This window comes from Rana temporaria, chromosome 8, assembly GCF_905171775.1.
Source record: "Rana temporaria chromosome 8, aRanTem1.1, whole genome shotgun sequence".
NCBI lineage: Eukaryota > Metazoa > Chordata > Amphibia > Anura > Ranidae > Rana > Rana temporaria.
The window spans coordinates 14,905,421-14,926,623 of record NC_053496.1 but is presented as its reverse complement, the minus strand read 5'-3'; the positions used below and the strand labels follow the sequence as shown (position 1 = coordinate 14,926,623).

The following is a 21,203-nucleotide window of genomic DNA, read 5'->3' as shown; positions in this document are numbered from 1 at the left end:
TAACATGATTGTACTGTATATAAGAAAGCTAAGATACCATTAAAAGTGTTCATTCATACATTTTGAAACCAGAGAACAGAGCGTATGTCTCGTTTATTCTGGGAAATGGAATGGATTGTGTCTGATGTCTGTCGGACTGTAGGATAAGCTGTCGTGGCTGATAGAATGGGAATATCGTAAATGGTGGTGACCGTTACAGTTATTTACTATTTGGAGTTATTTATTTTATTGTTTAACCACTTAAGCCCCGGACCAAAATGCTGCCTAAAGACCCAAGGGGTTTTTACAGTTCGGGACTGTGTCGCTTTAACAGACAATTGCGCGGTCGTGCGACGTGGCTCCCAAACAAAATTGGCGTCTTTTTTTCCCCACAAATAGAGCTTTCTTTTGGTGGTATTTGATCACCTCTGCGGTTTTTATTTTTTGCGCTATAAACAAAAATAGAGCGACAATTTTGAAAAAAATTCAATATTTTTTAATTTTTGCTATAATAAATATCCCCCAAAAACATATATAACATTTTTTTTCCTCAGTTTAGGCCGATACGTATTCTTCTACCTATTTTTGGTAAAAAAAATCGCAATAATCGTTTATCGGTTGGTTTGCGCAAAATTTATAGTGTTTACAAAATAGGGGATAGTTTTTTTGCATTTTTATTTATTTTTTTATTTTTACTACTAATGGCGGCGATCAGCGATTTTTTTTTTTCGTGACTGCGACATTATGGCGGACACTTCGGACAATTTTGACACATTTTTGGGACAATTGTCATTTTCACAGCAAAAAATGCATTTGAATTGCATTCTTTATTGTGAAAATGACAGTTGCAGTTTGGGAGTTAAACACAGGGGGCGCTGTAACATTTAGGGATCACTGTGTATGTGTTTACTAGTGTAGGGGGGTGTGGCTGTAGGAATAACGTCATTGATCGTGTCTTCCCTATAAATGGGATGACACGATCGATGCGCCGACACAGTGAAGCACGGGGAAGCCGTGTTTACACACGGCTCTCCCCGTTCTTCAGCTCTGGGGAGCGATCGCGACGGAGCGGCTATAAACGAATAGCCGCGCCGTCGTCCCGGATCGCTCCTGAAGCCACGGGGACCGCCGCATGTACCGGGGGGGTCCCGATCGGACTCCCGACCCATGTCAAGCAGGGCACGTATATATACGTTGATGTGCCTGCCTGTGCCATTCTGCTGACGTATATGTACATGAGGCGGTCCTTAAGTGGTTAATAAAAAAGGCTGTTATGGCCAATTGTACTCCAACTCCGATGTGGTCTAATTATTTGGTAAAATGGGTAAGATAGTGGTAAATGTTACAAGAAAGGGTAAAAAGGAGGTAAGGGGTTATATTGGTGAGTGGAGGATATCTCGAATACACTGGTCATGGTCGCCAAGGAGGAGGAGGGAGGAGATGCAAGCGAAACCGGGCCACCAAGAAGCCGAGGAAGGAGGAGAAGCAGGGTGAAGCCGGCGCCTGGAGGAAGCCAGCGACCTAGATATGGTAAGTGTGGAGACCAATTGACCGACCTGGAGGGCGGGTGTGGGAGACCCGACCAACTCATCTCCCCCCCCCCAAAAAAAAAAATATATACCACCAGCCGCCACTGGTAGGCACATTCTGACATGTTTGGCTCCCGCCTGCCTAGGCCGTGTTGTTGGAATGCACCCATAGACCTTACATACATGGATGGATTAGGCTGCAGTCAAGAAAGGTCTATATCCAGTTAGTTTGTGCTTGACTGGATAAAGAATATTCCTTGTTCAAATGTTTTATTAAATAATGAGTAAAAAAATAAAACAGCAAAGAGTACAAAAGTTCAGAAGTAACCAAAAAATCTAAGAGGAATAAGGAAAGCACATTATATTTCATGGATAACATGGCAACATTGTGCAAATGGGCAGATAAAGGATATTCACATGATTTGTTCAATACCTTGATGCACTGTTTGAGATAGTTAAATACAGAGGCTTTAAGGATGAAAGTTTCTCCTCTCACTACGGAGTACGGGAGGGTGAGATCCACAAAGAATGGCTGGAAGACCCGAAAAGAGACAGGAGGAGACAGGCCAAATCCACTCTGACCCAAACATACGGCCCCGGCATTCCAGTCGGTGATGGTGTCTGGAGCCTTTTGATGGAGGTCAGCAATGCCAGAGTCTCTAGAAAAGCCAAGACAGAGAACAAACAATACAAATAAAACAAACCAAGTTGTATAAAAAAAAGTGAAGCAGTTGATTACAGCAGCCAATCAGTTTTGATCCTTCATTCATGGGGAGAATGAAGCAAAGCAAGTCAATGGTTGACAAGGACACCTTTTTATCCAGTTTTCTTACCCTATTTCTTATCTCCATAACCTCCCAAATAGAATTTATGCATGGTAATTGTAAACATGAAGAAATGTGGAGCTACTACACATAGCAACCAAAATCCACATTTTCAGTCTTCCATTTATCATAAGCAAGTTTAACAAATGGTATACAGTGCCTTGAAAAGGTATTCATACCCCTTGACATTTTCCACATTTTGTCATGCTGCAACCAAAAACGTAAATGTATTAGCACATAATCAGCACATACTTGTGAAGTGGAAGGGAAATAAATGGTTTTCAATATGTTTTACAAATAAATATGTGAAAAGTGTGGTGTGCATTTGTATTCAGCCCCCTTTACTCTGATACCCCTAACTAAAATCTAGTGGAACCAATTGCCTTCAGAAGCCACCTAATTAATAAATAGAGTCCACCTGTGTGTAATTTAATCTCAGTATGAATACAGCTGTTCTGTGAAGCCCTCAGAGGTTCATTAGAGAACTTTAGTGAACAAGCAGCATCATGAAGGCCAAGGAACACACCAGACAGGTCAGGGATAAAGTTATGGAGAAGTATAAAGCAGGGTTAGGTTATAAAAAAAATATCTCAAGCTTTGAACATCTCACGGAGCTTCTGTTCAATCCATCATCCGAAAATAGAAAGAGTATGGCACAACTGCAAACCTACCAAGACAGGGCCGTCCACCTAAACTGACCAGCCAGGCAAGGAGAGCATTCATCAGAGAAGCAGCCAAGAGGTCACTGGTAACTCTGGAGGAGCTGAAGAGATCCACAGCTCAGGTGGGAGAATCTGTCCACAGGACAACTATTAGTGCTCTCCACAAATCTGCCCTTTATGGAAGAGTGAAAAGATGAAAGCCATTGGAGAAACAAAGACATAAGAAGTCCTGTTTGCAGTTTGTGAGAAGCCATGTGGGGGACACAGCAAACATATGGAAGAAGGTGCTCTGGTCAAATGAGACGAAAATTGTACTTTTTGGCCTAAAAGAAAAACGATATGTGTGGCGGAAAACTAACACCGCACATCACTCTGAACACACCATCCCCACCGTGAAACATGGTGGTGCCAGCATCATGTGGTGGGGATGCGTTTCTTCAACAGGGAAGCTGGTCAGAGTTGATGGGAAGATGAATGGAGTCAAATACAGGGCAATCTTAGAAGAAAACCTGTTAGAGTCTGCAAAAGACTTGAGACTGTGGCGGAGGTTCACCTTCCAGCAGGGCAATGACCCTAAACATACAGCCAGAGCTACAATGGAATGGTTTAGATAAAAGCATATTCATGTGTTAGAATGGCCCAGTCACAGACCTAAATCCCATTGAGAATCTGTGGCAAGACTTGAAAATAGCTGTTCACAGATGCTCTCCATCCAATTTGACAGAGCTTGAGCTATTTTGTAAGGAAGAATGGGCAAAAATTTCACTCTCTAGATGTGCAAAGCTGGTAGAGACATTCCAAAAATACTTGCAGCTGTAATTGCAGAGAAAGGTGGTTCTACAAAGTATTGACTCCGGGGGGCGCCATACAAATGTACACCACACTTTTCACATATTTATTTGTAAAAAAATTGGAAAACCATTTATCATTTTCCTTCCAATTAACAATTATGTGCCACTTTGTGTTGGTCTATCACATAAAATCCCAATAAAGTACATTTACCCTTTTGTTTGTAACATCGCAAAATCTGTAAAATGTTATATTCTTCTATTCACTGAAAATATACAGGGTGTTTTGTCAAAATAGCCAACCCTTTAGAAACTCCAACTACTTAACTTCTGGTGTCTTCCACTTCCCACCCGCTGGCCGTCATATGATGTTCTTGACTTTGAGCAGGGATATCTGAATGATGGGTGCAGCCAAGGCTGTATTCTGGCCTAGGCCGATAAGGCCCAGGCCTAGGGCGGCACTTTGTGGGGGGCGGCCGGCCAGAGGGATCACTGTTGCAATTTCGCTGGGTCTGGTAAGACTGAGCCATTAGGAAGTGCCTAGCCTGCTATTCTCTAGGCCTTATTGACCGCCACAACATCCCTCTCTGTCTTCTTCCCACGGCATCCTTTTCCCATGGCATCCTTTTCCCACGGCGTCCCTCTGTCCTGTTCCCACGGCGTCCCTCTGTCCGTCACCCACGGCAACCCTCTGTCCTTCTCCCAGGGCGTCCCTCTGTCCTTCACCCACTGCATCCCTCTGTCCTCTTCCCATGAAGATGACAGGGTGGGTCTTAAAGAAGAAGGGATGTGGTTTTGACAGGAAGGGGTGGGTCATATTTATATTAGGGGGTGCAGGGGTGCGCAAGTTTAGTCAGGCCTAGGGCAGCACAAAACCTAAATACACCTCTGGGTGCAGCTACAGGCATCGTTCAGATATCTGCTTTTTCAGCCGGCGATTTCCTACACCGTAAAAATGCCGATATCGGCTGTTCTGGCGCCTAATCATTCTTTCAGGCGGCGACAGGGAATGCCCCCCACCCCCCTCTGCCATCTGGTGCTTCTACCGACTCACTGCTACAATCAGTGAGACGGAGACAGGACCCACCGGCCCCAAATGTTTACCATAAGGATTTTCAGCGGACTAGATGGTCGCCGGAGTCTTTATGATTGTCGGAGGCCAGGCTTGACGTTATGACGTCACGTTCGGCCTCTGCAATCAAACAAGATTGCTTTTTTTATTATTATTTCAGGCTTCCCAGCCTAGAGGTGAGATGTGGGGTCTTATTGTAAAGAGGACCGATCATGTCATAATCCTATTACAAGGGATGTTTACATTCCTTTTAATAGGAATCAAAGTGATAAAAAAAAATAAAGTCAAATTAACAATATTTTTTTATAAAGTGCCCCTTGCAGAAGCGAATGCATACATTAGCCCCTCCTACATATAAGAACAGTGTTGAAACCACACATATGAGGTATCGCAGTGAACGTTAGAGCAAGAGCAATCATTTTCGGCCCTAGAGCTCCTCTGTAACTCAAAACATGTAACCATTAAAAAAAAATTAAAGCGTCGCCTATGGGGATTTTTAAGTACCAACGTTTGGCGCCATTCCACGAGCGTGTGCAATTTTGACGTATGACATGTATCTATTTACTCGGCATAACATCATCTGTAACATTATACAAAAATATTGGGCTAACTTTACTGTTTTTTTTTTTTTTAAAGTAAAGCATTTTTTTTTTTCAAAAAAACGCATTAGAAAAACCTTACTGTGCCAATTGCCACCTTACTGTGCCCATTGCTACCTCACTGTGTCCATTGCAGCCTCCCTGTGACCGAGTCATTGTACCTGAAATTCTTCTTAGACTGCGAGCGTCCATTGTTTAAATATTTCGGCTTCCTCCTGGTCCTGTGTCCCGTGATAGGCATTTCCAACAAACACTATATTCAGTGTTCCAGCAATCATGGACGCCTTTTCATCCTCGGACAAGAGAACGTCCATGATAGGCGGAACACTGAACACAGTGCCTGCTGGGAAACAGAGTCCGAGAATGAGAGGGCCTCTGTGATAGGCAGTACACTCACTCACTGTTTGCTGGAAACGCCTATCACGGAACAGGACCAGGAGGAAGCCGCGATATTTAAACAATGGATGCCGCCCGCAGTCTAAGAAGATTTTTAGGTACACTGACTCGAGTATAAGCCGAGCCTAAAAAAAGGGCTGAAAAACTCGATATACGATATACTCGAGTATATACGGTATGTTACAGATTCCTACCTTTTGTTATTTTGAAGTAATCCCTGTTTGTTCCTCTGTGCCTCTGTAATGAGTGAGTCTAATGGGGAGTGGTTTCATAATGATCAATCAGGTGTGCAACTGCAGGGCACTAATTAGGAAATCTGCTGGGCCTGCATCCCTTTAGACCCCTTTCACACTAGGGCGTTTTTTGGGCTAAAATAAGTGCCTGTAAAGTGCCTGAAAACGGCTCCCCTGAGGGCTTTCACACTGAGGTGAGGCGATGCGCTGACAGGACGTTAAAAAAACTCCAGCAAGCAGCATCTTTGGAGCTCCTCCACCACTCCTGCCCATTGAAATGAATGGGCAGCGCGGCACTTTGTGGTTGGTTTTAACCCTTTTTTGGACGCTAGCGAGGGTTAAAAGCACCCCGCTAGCGGGCGAATACCTCCGCAAAAACGACAGTAAAGCGCCGCTAAAAATAGAGGCGCTTTACCGCCGACGCTGCCCGCATCCCAGTGTGAAAGCAGCCTTAGACATGTTACTACTGGGAACCCAATTGGAAATAGGAGCCCAATAGGCCAATAGCCCAAAATTGGAGTATCTCACCAAAAATTACATTGCAGGGGATGCCTGAAATCTGAAAATTTGTGAGCCAATCACACAAGCAGGAAATTATGTTTCTGGGGGGTGGTCAGTACACACTTTGTGTACAGAACAGCTAAAGGTAGCCATATTGCATTCTCAGAAAAATTACAGTGGCTGCAGACTGAAAAGGAAAGGAACATTTTAACAGCATTCAATTACAATATGACTTGTGTCGCAATTGTGCACGCTATATTATTTTTTCTTTATTTGCTATTTTTTCCCCTCAAAAGTGGAGTTACCCTTTAACCGCTTTCGGCCACCCTGCGTGAGCCGTCGTAGCTGTATGTCGGCTCTTTAAGCCGCCGAGGCGTGTCCCCGGAGCCGAAGCGGCACCCGCGATTACTCATTACAGAGCGAGAACAGGGATGTGTGTTGTGTGTATGTATAAACACAGATCCATCTCTTCCCCTAGTCAGTCCTCTCCCCCCTACAGTTAGAACACACATTAGGGAACACATTTAACCCCTTGATCGCCCCCTAGTGTTATCCCCTTTCCTGCCAGTGTCATTTGTACAGTAATCAGTGCATTTTTATAGCACTGATCGCTGTATAAATGACAATGGTCCCAAAAATGTGTCAAAAATGTCCGATGTGTCCGCCATAAAGTTGCAGTCCCGATAAAAATGGCAGATCGCCATTGCTAGTAAGAAAATATTATAAATAAAAATGCCATAAAACTAGCCCTATTTTGTAGGCGCTATAACTTTTGCGCAAACCAATCAATAAACGCTTATTGCGATTTTTTTTACCAAGAATATGTAGAAGAATACATATCGTCCTAAACTGAGGAAACATTTTTTTTTTAAAAAATTGGGATATTACCGTATTTATCGGCCTATACCGCGCGCCGGCGTATAACACGCACCCCAAGCTTAGAAGGGAAATTTAAGGAAAAATAAAATTTTGGATGCTTTACCCGGCGTCTATCGGCGGCCTTGTCCGGCGTCCATCTGCGGCCTTGCGCGGGGTCCGTCCAGCCTTGTCGGGGTCCGTCTGCTGTCTTGCCCGGCGTCCATCGGCAGCCTTGTCCGGCGTCCGTCTGGCGGGGGGTTGCAGCGTTGTGTGTTTGAGTTTGGTGCATCGGTCGAGCTGTGCAGAGCCTGATTTCTGGTGTGTTCGGCTCTTCTCGCGTGGCTGCGGGCGGAGCCGAGCGTGGCCGAGCCTAGTGCCCAGTACACTCGGCTTGGCTCGGTCTTTGTTGGTCTTTGTTGACGGCACTCTGAGACAGCGAGGATAGGCGTATAACACGCACCCAGGATAAATATGGTAATTATAGCAAAAAGTACTAAATATTGTGTGTTTTTTTTTTAAATTGTCGCTCTTCTTTTGCTTATAGCGCAAAAAATAAAAACCGCAGAGATGATCAAATACCACCAAAAGAAAGCTCTATCTGTGAGGAAAAAAGGACGTCCATTTTGTTTGGGTACAGGGTTGCACGACCGCGCAATTGTCAGTTAAAGCGACACAGTGCCGAATCACAAAAAATGGCCTGGTCATTGGACAGACAATTCTTCCGGGGCTGAAACGATTAAGCTTGCCACCCATCTAGTGATTATAACACCCATTGTAAATATAATGGCTTGAGTGAATGTTTTACCGATCTTATATGATTTTCTGGTCTCCAAACAGGCAACGGTGCCCCAAAATATGGATGCGTCTGAGATTGAGACAAAATCTAGTGAAAACCGTAACATTTCACCATTACAAAAAATGAGCGTGAATCCTCCAAATAAAGACACAGAAAACATCTGACAGATGATCTAACCCTTATTTCTCCACTAGACAAAACATGTGTTGGCTGCATTTCCACTTTAAATTAACTTCTCTTTTTATAATGAATGTACAAGCTGGGACTCACCCTACTCCTATAAGTTCCCATAGCCAGGTCTCAGGAAAATATGTCCGAACCGTCTCCTTTTCTTTCTCTTCAAATGTCTCCATCATTGGTATGATTCCTTCACTACTACCTCGGTCAGGTATTGAACCTGAAAAAATAAATAAAAACAGGTTCATGAGTATATTGAATGCACCTATATGTATATTTTTGGGAAACTACATATGAGGCCTCGTACACACGACCGAACATGTCCGCTGAAATAGGTTCGCAGACCAGTTTCTGCGGACATGTCCGACCGTGTGTACGGCCTAGCGGACAGGTTTCCTGGCCTAGCGGACAGGTTTCCAGCGGACAAAAGTTTCTTAGCATGCTAAGAAACTTGTCCGCTGGAAACCTGTCCGTCGGACATGTCCGATGGTTAGTACGACTCATCGGACATGTCCGCTGGTTATGACGTATAACCAGCGGCCCGAAATCCCGCGCATGCGTCGAATTGATTCGACGCATGCGTGGAAGCATTGAACTTCCGTGTTAGAGAACGTCGGTGTCTTCTACGTCCCCGCGTTCAATGTCCGCAGGGATTTTGGTCTGATGGTGTGTACACACATCAGACCAAAAGCTCCCAGCAGACATGTCCGATGAAAACGGTCCGCGGACCGTTTTCATCGGACATGTTCGGTCGTGTGTACAAGGCCTGAGAGGTGTGACTACACTACATATCATCTGAACTGATTTGGTTGCGCATAGTAACCTTTTTTCCTTTAGAGATTTTTTTTCCCGGCTAGTGTGGTCAACTGAGACACTTGGAAAACATTTTGTATTAATTTAACACTGCCTTCTGGTCTTAGATTTCCATCAGACATTACTATTTCAGTTGAAGTGGATGTAAACTCTCACATATTCTTAGTGAAGTGAACAGCCTCACCTGATACACAGGGATGAAACAAATCTCCCTACACACGTTTTATGTATATCTGCTGTCTTCATCTTTATATATTCTTTAGAAAGTTCAAATCGTGTTATGGGATTTTCTCTTTCTGTTTAGCACTGATGTGAAGCCTGAGCATACAGCCAAGACAGCTGATTGGAGGAAATGCACACACCCAGGACTGCCATCAGGGGGGTACAGGCATTACACCTGTGTAGCGCTACCCCCGCAGGAGCCGCTGATTGTTTTGGGATCGGCATTTTAAGTTACCTTTCAGTGTTGTCTAGGGGTGTAGTTGATGAGTAGAGTAGTGAGCGAATTTCCAATCAATGAATAAAGGTTTTCAAATGCTTTATTTCCATGGCCAACATCAACAGGAGGTGGAGCAAAAAGGTTGATGAAGCGAGAGAGAACTTTGCAGTATCAGGCCTGGATATGAGAAAGAGCAATCCTGCTCTCAGTAGTACAATAGTAGTAGATACAGTTCGTCGCCACTCTAGCCAGAGTGGGTGAAGCGCCTCCGGACAGACTTCTGCCACAAGCCTGGCAGCCGAAGTGTCACTGGGGCCCCTATCAAGAACATGGAGCTCCGCGTAGTATCTGACCCCGGCCTGGAAGGCCATCGCCGGGGTCCGTTGGATGCGCACACCCTGAAGGTGGGTACCGCACCTGGAACCCGGAAACCCACGAAGAACCACACAAAATGGCGTCCGCCACAGATATACCCTCCCCCAGCATGCCCCGCGAGGGAAAACTCCTCTAATTGGCTTCTGGCGAAAAGCGGCTCTGTCAGAACCCCTCTAGCGCCAACTGTCGCCCAGGGATGGGATGGCATCCCTGGAGCGCAGACTGACCCACAGGACAGTTCCAGAATGACAGCAGCCTAAATTTAGAAAATTGTGAATGGGAGCAAAATAACTCTCCCATTCCCCACTAACTTTAACGTAGTGCCCATACTGAAAGTAAGGGGGCGCTGCACCTGTAAGGGGCCCCATGGTGCCCAGGGGCCCAGTCGCTTCTCCCATTTTTTTTTGTCTGACCCCCCCACCTTTAGCAACTCGCGGCAGGGGGACCGCCCCCCATTTTTTTTTCAATTAGTTACTCAATTAGATTTGATTAATATTTTATTATTATTTATATTATTTTATATATTATTAGATTTAAAAAAATTGTTCCGCATTGACTTCTATGGCATGCAATACTGCATGCGGCCAAAGATGGGGGGTGCCGGAGAGCCTTGGAAATACTTGTAAAGGCTCGGGGACAGCTCGGCTGAACCCGGAAAACCTTGGAAAGGCTCGGGAATGGGATTTTTTTTTCAAAGTAAAAAAAAAAAAAGGGGGGGTTTCCCTGCCGCGAGTTGCTAAAGGTGGGGGTGTCAGACTGCCGCGAGTTACTGTTTTAGTCTGACTTTAGCAACTCGCGGCAGGAGAGAGAAGAGAAGAGACTTGACTTTTGTACGTTAGCACCAACCCCCTCTGTCCCGCTTATCATCCCGTGGCAGGAGAGAGAAAAGAATAGATGACACTTTCCAGGGCCGATCCTAGGGTCACAGACGCCTGGGTGCCGAAATATTTCTGGCGCCCCCACATGGGCATGGTCATCTTACTAACTCCTCCCTTTACACATGTTTCAAGTCGTTCAGAACACAGCCGCCAGATTTGTGACTGGAAAAAAAACATGGGAATCAATCTCACCTTCGTTGAGAACCCTTCACTGGTTGTCAGTCAAGGACAGAATTGCTTTTAAAGCACTATGTCTGACGCATAAGTGCATCCATGGGAAGGCTCCGCAATATCTATGCGAAAAGATAAAAGCTCACAACTCCAATTGCGTTTTGCGATCCACCGACCAAAATCTGGTCCAGATACCCAAAGCCAGATACAAGTCCAAGGGAGAAAGAAGGTTTGCGGTACAAGGTCCTAGACTATGGAACGCTTTACCAACCAGCATTCGGTTGGAGGAAAACCACCTAGCCTTCAGAAGACGGATCAAAACTCTGCTCTTTTGATGTCTAGAAAAGATAGGACCAACTAGCGCCCAGAGGTGATTTAGTTTGCATGCGCCGCGCTAAATACGTTTTTCATTCATTCATGGCTATGACTCAAGCACAGAGATGCTCCCCTAAGAAGTCTTCATTAGTGTCCCCCATCAGAGTATCCCCCAGCAGAGTCCCCCCCAGCAGGTGTCCCCCATCAGAGTCCCCCCCAGCAGGTGTCCCCCATCAGAGTCCCCCCCAGCATGTTTCCCCTATCAGAGCCTCCCACAGCAGGTGTCCCCCATCAGAGCCTTCCAGCAGGTGTCCCCCATCAGTGCCCTCCCAGCAGTTGCCCCCCATCAGAGCCCCCCACAGCAGGTGTCCCCCATCAGAGCCCCCCCCACAGCAGGTGTCCCCCTTTAGAGCCCCTCCCACACAGCAGGTGTCTCCATAGATCAGTACCTGTCCAATAGATCCCTGTAGCTCGGGCGCACTGGGAGTAGAAGCACATTACAGGGGGCGGGGCATACGTGGCATCTTTGGTTACTAGGAGGGTGGCACTTGGAGAGCATTTCTGGGAGTGCATGGGATTATTGGGAGCAGCTCCGGCCAACCCAGAAGCCTCTTATCACACCGCCTATGGGAGAAGAGCTGACACACGCAAAGGGGGCGGGGCAGACAGGAGACTGCTCCATGCACACCGGACAGAATTAATTAGTGGAGCCTAGTACCGGAATGTGTTCCGGTACTAGGCTACGCTTCGGTACCCAACCTGGATTCCGGGGACAGCGGTATGCGCTCTTGTCAGTTGCCAGCGGAGAGAGCAAGCGGTATGGGGAACCACAGCACCCGCTACATGCGCTCTGCCTCTGGACACAGACAAGGAGGAGGGAAGGGAGCACTTTGGAGCTTCGGCGCCCCCACCTCTGTGGCGCCCGTGCACCCTGCCTAGGATTGGCCCTAACACTTTCGTTACCACAAACCCCCCCGCGCTTATCATCTCGTGACAGGAGAGAGGAGGGCCCCCCCCATGGTTCTCTGCTCCAGGGGGGGGGGCCTGCCTAAAGCTGTGTAAGGGGCTCCAAAATTTGTGATGGCTGCCCTGCACACACCCCCTCTCCTCATAGGTAAATACTTTCAGAGCTGTTCGTTGAATGGTTCAGCACTCTGCTAATCTATTTATAGGATCCTCCTCAACACAAAACTAGCCCTTTTTTGCATTTGTAGCCTGGTCCTTTTATACCTCCTGTGGTTGTGCATGGCCTCCCATGGCGTTTTTTGGTTGGGTTGGCAGGGCTTTCCCATCCTGCGCTCTGTGACTAGGATTGGTGGAGGTAGGTAGGTAGGTATATATCTTTGAAGTCATGACAGATGTTTTGTATACATGTGTGTTTCTTATATCTATGTATTTTTTTTTTTGCCTTCTCTTTTATATTTCATAATTGACGAAAACCTTTTTATATCTTATTAGTGCTAAAGCTGTGCTAGTACTGGTGGTCCTAAATAATCCCCTGAGGAAGCCAATGCTGGCGAAACATGTTGGGATATAACATCTACCTTTGACTTTCTTTGCCCTTGTGGACAGCAGCCAACCTGTAAAAAGCAAATTGCATATGCTCTGTCAATTATTTTTATTGAACCTTTTCTCTACTTTATGTAATACAGAGTTATAAAATGTTACTCTATATGTACATTTCCTTTTTTGAGCACTTTTATAATCCCATCCCCCCATTTCTTTTCATTCTCAATACCAGGGGTTAGGTGCGTGATACTTTAGAGTCACTAAATCTACCCTTCCATCTAAAAATGTGCATAAAATGCACTAGATAATCCCCTTAGTAAGGGGCAGCTACAGCCAGGCGGGTTGGCAGTGCCTGAAGAGGTGGTAATGGAATCAGTGACTACAGAGAGGAAGTGCTGGAAAAAAATGGAAGCTGTGTCACCCAATCTGCTCTCGTGACTCGATTTGCGAGCATTGTCATGCAAGACGAGCAGGATTCAAGCCTCTAGGATGTGCAGTACCGCGTATGGCCAGAGGTGCGGGGGCACCAGTGACGCTCAGAGACCACTCGGAGATGCTCAGAAACACTCAGAGACACTCTGAGACACTCCGTTCTGGAGTGTCTATGAGTCTCTGAGTGTCTTTGGCGCCCCCGCATCTCTGGCCACATGTGGTACTGCATATACAAGCAGTAGCACTGGAACGTATTATCTGACTTTCCATTGATTCCTATGGGGAAACTCGCTTTGATATACGAGTGCTTTGGATTACAAGCATGCTTCTGGAACTAATTATGCTCGTAATCCAGGGTACTACTGTACAGGGTCAAAAGTAGACGGAAAATAATCTCTTCTGTGCTTGTGCGAAGTACTTTCATGGTGGTATTGATCATGCACACCCCGCTGTCTCGGCCGACTGGGGGAAGTCTGAAATGCTAAGCAGAAAAAAAGAAATGGAAGGCGCGTGGCCTGATGCATATATCCTTTAAAAAGCTTATTTAAAACAAGATGGTAGAAGTAAAAAGACTACGTATTTACAAATGATCCTAGAAAAGAATCACATCACTTGGTTGAACAGTAATGCAAAACATAATATGTGGTACCCATATTGTGGGATAAAAATCTGGGCGGTCGACTAATGCATTTCGAGGATTCTCCTCTTCCTCATAGCCTTATAAAAGAATCCTCGAAACGCGTTAGCCGATCACCCATTTTCTTATCCCACGTTATGGGCACCACATATTATGCTTTGGATTACCGTTCAACCAAGTGATGTGATTCTATTCTAGCAACACGTGAATACATAGTATTTTTACTTTTAGCATCTTGTTTTAAATAAACTTTTTAACGGATATATGCATCAGGCCACGTGCCTTCCATTTCTTTATTTCTGCTTAACTACTGTACAGGGTGATATAGCTGGGTTCTGCAAGCAAGAGTGTGCAGGAGGAAGAAGAGGAGCTGTATATAAGACTGTAAAAAGGAATAGTTGTCCCCGAAATTTGCTTAAAGTCAGTTGGGCATCCCATGACCTCCCAATCCTATCCAAGTTTATTACCCCTAACAAAACAAAAAAGTGCCTGTGGAAATTTGGTGTGCCTGGCTGTGCAGAGTGGGGGATCCCATTCTACTTCCAGCTCCTGAGGAGGTGCGCTCTAAATCTTTTTTTTTATAGTTCTTCTTTAAGGGGGTGTGGCAGGGTGTGTGTCCTATGCCTACATACTTTTGCCAATAGGTGTCCCTTGAGGGGCGTGTCCAAGATGGCGACCTGAACGGCCTCATATCATGGAGCTCTTCTAGTCACCTTCGGCTGTTATCCGTCTCCTGTCGTTATATTGGAACGTTTCCAGCCACTTGAAGAGCTCCAGCTCCTGTCTCCTGAGGCCTGTGTGGAACCTCATGGCATGAGGAGAAGCAATATGGCACCTCAAACAGACCTGCCGTATGAAGCTTCCGCCACAGCCAAGCTATGTTTCGGACATTATGTCGGCGATCGCTACATGTCAGTCTACGCTGATGACGAAAATTGAGGCGGGGCTGCTCGATTTGGGCCTAATGAGGCAGGACATTGACAAGCTCCACTCCCGAGTCTTGAAGGCGGAGCATCGGGTAAGCACTGCCGAAGATTCGGTATCGGACCATTCCTCCGCTCTCCGCACCATCTAGACTAAAATGAAAGCACTGGAATATAAAGTGGATGACGCTGAAAACTGCAAACAGACAGAACAATCTTCGGATTTTGGGATTAACATAGGGTGTGGAGTGCCAAAATCCCACAGTATTTGTGGAAGATCTGCACACCCTGCTGCCCAATGCTAACTTCTTCCCTTACTATACGGCGGAGAGAGCGCATCGTGTGCCGCCGAAGCCAGGCACTGTGGGATCACCTCCCCGCACTTTTATCCTTCGCCTCCTCAATTTCTGGGACAGAGACGAGGTGCTGAGGGCTGCCAGGGCACAGGGAGAACTACACTACCAGAACACTAAATTGCTCATCTTTCTGGACTATTCCATTGAGAATAAGGATGAGCCGAACACCCCCCTGTTCGGTTCGCATCAGAACTTGCGAACACACCAAATGTTCGTGTGAACTTTAGAACCCCGTTAAAGTCTATGGGACTCGAACATTTGAAATCTAAAGTGTTAATTTTAAAGGCTAATATGCAAGTTATTGTCCTAAAAAGTGTTTGGGGACCTGGGTCCTGTCCCAGGAAACATGTATCAATGCAATTTTTTTTTTTAAAACTGACGTTTTTTCAGGAGCAGTGAATTTAATAATGCTAAAAGTGAAACAATAAAAGTGTAATATTACTTTAAATTTCGTACCTGGGGGGGTGTAAAGTCAGCATGTGAAAAAGTGCATGTTTCACGTACATAGAACTGTCCCTGCACAAAGTGTCATTTCTGAAAGAAAAAAAGCCATTTCAAACCGGCTTTGCGGCTCTAATGAATTGTCGGCTCTTTCAATTACAGAGATGATTCATTCATAAAGAAAGAAAATGTGTGGGGGTTCCCCCAAATTAAATTACCAGGCCCTTCAGGTCTGGAATGGAAATTAAGGGGAACCCCGCCGTAAAAAAAAAAAAAAAAATGACATAGGGTTCCCCGCAAATATCCATACCAGGCCCTTCAGGTCTGGTGTGGATTTTAAGGGGAACTCCACCCCAAATTAAAAAAAAATGGCGTGGAGTCCCACTAAAAATCCACACCAGACCCTTATCCGAGCATGTTAACCTGGCCGGCCGCAGAAAAGAGGGGGGACAGAGTGCGGCCCCCCCTCTCTCCTGAACCGCACCAGGCCACATGCCCTCAACATGGGGAGGATGTCCCCATGTTGATGGGGACAAGGGCCTCATCCCCACAACCCTTGCCCGGTGGTTGTGGGGGTCTGCGGGCGGGGGGCTTATCAGAATCTGGAAGACCCCTTTAACAAAGGGGACCCCCAGATCCTGGCCCCCCCCCTATGTGATTTGGTATTGGGGTACACTGTACCTCTACCATTTCAAGAAGGAAGTGTAAATAGTTAAAAAAAAAAAACAGACACCGTAGGAAAAAAATCCTTTATTAATAAAAAAAAAAAAATCCAGCGATGTGAATCCACTGTCTCCTATCCAGCGATGGATGATCTCTCCAGCGATGGATGATCAGTGGTCCGGTCCAGCGATGCAGAAGATCCATCCGTCCAGAGTGCAGCAGGGGAGCTCCACTCTCCGCTGGACACAGCCCAGTGGAATGACGCGCTGGAGCTGTGACATTACTTATATAGGGGAAGCGCCGGCCACCCGTCACATGACCCCGCCCCCTTTGACGCACCCTCGTACGTCACTGGGAAAGCCCTGTCTTTCAGGGTCTTTCCCAGTGACGTACAAGGGTGCGTCAGAGGGGGCAGGGTCACGTGACGGGTGGCCGGTGCTTCCCCTATACCCCATTACCAATTCACATAGGGGGGGGGCAGGATCTGGGAGTCCCCTTTGTTAAAGGGATCTTCCAGATTCTGATAAGCCCCCCCGCCCGCAGACCCCCACAACCACCGGGCAAGGGTTGTGGGGATGAAGCCCTTGTCCCCATCAACATGGGGACATCCTCCCCATGTTGAGGGCATGTGGCCTGGTGCGGTTCAGGAGAGGGGGGGGCCGCACTCTGTCCCCCCCTCTTTTCTGCTGCCGGCCAGGTTAACGTGCTCGGATAAGGGTCTGGTGTGGATTTTTAGGGGGACTCCACGCCATTTTTTTTTATTTGGGGTGGAGTTCCCCTTAAAATCCACACCAGACCTGAAGGGCCTGGTACGGATATTTGCGGGGTACCCTACGTAATTTTTTTTTTTCTTTATGAATGAATCATCTCTGTAATTGAAAGAGCCGACAATTCATTAGAGCCGCAAATCCGGTTTTAAATGGCTTTTTTTCTTTCAGAAATGACACTTTGTGCAGGGACAGTTCTATGTACGGGAAACATGCGCTTTTTCACATGCTGACTTTACACCCCCCCCCCCCCCAGGTACGAAATTTAAAGTAATATTACACTTTTATTGTTTCACTTTTAGCATTATTAAATTCACTGCTCCTGAAAAAAATGCTGTTTTTAAAAAAAAAATTTGCATTGATACATGTTTCCTGGGACAGGACCCAGGTCCCCAAACACTTTTTAGGACAATAAATTGCATATTAGCCTTTAAAATCAACACTTTAGATTTCTCCCATAGACTTTAACAGGGTGTTCCGCGGCTTTTCGAATTTGCCGCGAACACCCCTAATTGTTCGTTGTTCGTCGAACTCATCCCTAATTGAGACCCAGGTGTCCCTTGTCCCTTGTTCCCATCTCAAAAAGTTGGGAGGTATGCCCAAAGTGTGTTACTTGGACACCAGTGCCTGAAACAACTAATTGCATTTACTTCTGTTAATTATATTACAGTATCCAAGAAACTATACAATTTTCTAGGCTGTGTGTAGGATTTCTCCCAGATGGTGTACCCCAGCCCTAGGCCCTGACCACCAAAATAAGCCTTAAATGAGGGCTCTGGGAGGCCTTACACTGTTCTCCCTTACCTCCAAGCCCCATGGAATCAGCATGCACTGCTACAACAGCAGCTACATATCTGGACTAAGATATATTGCCTTATTCTACAAACTTACCGTATACCATTGGTCCTCCGGGGCCATGTAATCTATAACGTGCATTTGTAAATTGGGAACAATCCTTGGGTTTCTTAATTGCTGCACTTGTTAGTATTTTTAAATGTAATCCCTGTAGTTTATAAGGAAAAAAAATACAAAAATTATAAGGACATATGTTTTGTGTACAGCATTCTGAGATATGGACATTGGGGTGGATTCAGAAAGCAATTGCGTCTGCGTATCCATAGATACGCAGCGTAATTGCTTAGTTGCGCCGGCGTATCGACTTCTCCTGATTCAGAAAGCTCGATACGCCGACTGCAGCCTAAGATATGACTGGCATAAGGCTCTTATGCCGTCGTATCGTAGGCTGCATTCTTACGCTGGCCGCTAGGTGGCGTTCCCGTAGTGGTCAGCGTAGAGTATGCAAATTGCATACTCACGCCGATTCAAAACCGTACGCGCGCCCGGCGTTCACATTTTACGTCGTTTGCGTTCATCGGTTTCTGCGTAAGGCTGCTCATGCTATTAGCAGGGGCAGCCAATGCTAAGTATACCCGATTTTTGAAAATTACATCGTTTGCGTAAGTGAATCGTGAATGGCACTGGACGCCATTTACGTTCACTCTGAAGCAAATGACGTCCTTGCGACGTCATTTACCGCCATGCACGTCGGGAAAGTTTCCCGACGGAGCATGCGCACTACGTTCGGCGCGGGAACGCGCCTAATTTAAATGATCCACGCCCCCTACGGATCATTTAAATTATGCGCGCTTACGCCGGCCAGTTTTACGGAGCGCACGCGCAAATTACGGAGCTACTGCTTCGTGAATGAAGCGTAGCGCGCGTAATTTACGGAGGCGTAGCGTAAAAACGGTACGCTGCGCCTCCGTAGTAGTGCGCGCCCCTACCTGAATCTACCCCTTTGTCTTAAAACAATTACATTTTGGAAAGCACCTAGGCCTTTTTTTATAAAAAGCTTGGTCTGTAAGAATGGACTGAGAGGACTTAAAGCGGGTCTATTTAACAGCTTCAAAAAACAGTTACATTTCTGGCATGTCCTGGGAATGACACACTCCCATTGGTTGTGCTCTCAACCAACTGTCAAACCATCCAATGCCTGGTGTCATAACTGATCACATGTGTAGCATCATGGCAGTTGACGATAAAATAGAGGCCAAGATGGCAGCTTCCTTGGCTGAAAACAATAGAGAGGGTTTACTTCCACTTTAAGTATTTGAGCCCAAACAGCATGAGCATGTGGCCGCCCCCCTCCAGCTTTTTTGTTTACCACTTAAAGGGGTTGTAAAGGTAAAAAAAAATCCTAAATATCCTTTACCTTAGTGCAGTCCTCCTTCACTTACCTCATCCTTCCATTTTGCTTTTGAATGTCCTTATTTCTTCTGAGAAATCCTCACTTCCTGTTCTTCTGTCTGTAACTCCACACAGTAATGCAAGGCTTTCTCCCTGGTGTGGAGTGTTGTGCTCGCCCCCTCCCTTGGACTACAGGAGAGTCAGGACACCCACTAACACACAGCTCCTTTCTCTATCTGCAACGTAGAGAGCGTCCTGACTCTCCGGTAGTCCAAGGGAGGGGGTGAGCACGACACTCCACACCAGGGAGAAAGCCTTGCATTACTGTGTGGAGTTACAGACAGAAGAACAGGAAGTGATAATTTCTCAGAAGAAATAAGGACATTCAAAAGCAAAATGGAAGGATGAGGTAAGTGAAGGAGGACGGCATTAAGGAAAAGGAAGCTATTTAGGAAAAACATGTTTTACCTTTACAACCCCTTTAAGGACCGAGCCTCTTTCTGAGATTTGTTGTTTACATGTTACATTTTTATATATTTTAAATATATATTTTTTTTATATTTTGCTATAAAATTGACTGATTGAGTCAATAAAGCGGAGTTCCACCCAAAAGTGGAACTTCCGCTTTTCGGAACCCTCCCCCCCTCCGCAGTCACATTTGACACCTTTCAAGGGGGAGGGGGTTCAGATACCTGTAGAAAACAGGTATTTGCACCACTTCAGGGTATTCACTTCCCAGTGTCGGCGCGCCGCGCACTCGTGCATGAGCAGCAGGGAACCAGGCAGTGAAGCCGCAAGGCGGTGGCGGCGAGGACCGACCGATTGCTCATCCTCTTTAAAAAAATAAATAAATTCAGGGGGTCCTCCGCTTTAATGATAAAAGTGATCAAGCGTTGATTTCTGTTTTATGTATGCATGGAAGAAAACTGGGCTCAGGTCCTGAGAAGTGGTTGTAAACCTCAGACATGAAATATGAACAAAGCACATCCTTCTATACTGAGTGTGACTTCAATTCAATTTAAATTATAGGTACAGTTGAACCTCGGATTACGAGCAACGCAGTTAACAAGCTTTTTACAATACGAGCAATGGGCCAGATTCACGTATCTGGGCGTATCTTTGTGCAGGCGTAGCGTATCCTATTTACGCTACACCGCCGCAACTTATACAGGCAAGTGCAGTATTCACAAAGCATTTGCTCCGTAAGTTGAGGCGGCGTAGCTTAAATTGGCCGGCGTAAGCCCGCGTAATTCAAATTTGGAAGAGGTGGGCGTGTTGTATTAAAATGATCCGTGACCCCATGCAAATGGACGTATCCCAGTGCGCATGCGTCGGATAGAATGCCTAATATACGCCGAACACTGCCTATGACGTGAACGCAAGTTACGCACAGCCCTATTCACGTACGACTTACGTAAACGACGTAAAATTCGACAGCTGTTCCGACGTCCATACTTTGCATTGGCTGCGCCTCATATAGCAGGGGTAACTTTACGCCGGACGTAAGCCTAACGTAGACGGCGGAGCGGGCACAAGTACATTCGTGAATCGGCGTATCAACCTCATTTGCATATTCTACGCGTAAATCTACGGAAGCGCCCCTTTACGGCCAGCGTAAATATGCACCCAAGATACGACGGCGTAAGAGACTTACGTCAGTCGTATCTTGGCAACAGTGAGGCCTCGTACACACGACAGAGATTCTCGGCAGAATTCGCCGAGAAACTCGGTCAAAACCCGGATTCTGCCGAGAATCTCTGTCGTCTGTACAGTTTTGGCTCGATGGAGCCGCCGAGGAGCTCGACGAGAAAATAGAGAACATGTTCTCTATTTTCTCGTTGGCCGCGTTGTTCTATAGGAGAAGGCGGCCCGCCGAGCTCCTC

General features: G+C 46.1%; 1 protein-coding gene across 1 annotated transcript in view; it reads right to left on the bottom strand.

Annotated features, from left to right (window-relative positions):
• Positions 1–21,203, bottom strand: part of LOC120946693 (alpha-2-macroglobulin-like) — a 154,345-nt gene that overhangs the window by 53,134 nt on the left and 80,008 nt on the right. The window contains exons 18-20 of the mRNA XM_040361321.1: positions 18,025–18,136; positions 8,508–8,634; positions 1,942–2,167 (exon numbers count right to left, since the gene is read on the bottom strand). Coding sequence (XP_040217255.1) covers positions 1,942–2,167; positions 8,508–8,634; positions 18,025–18,136 — 465 coding nt within the window. The remainder of the gene's footprint in view (positions 1–1,941; positions 2,168–8,507; positions 8,635–18,024; positions 18,137–21,203) is intronic.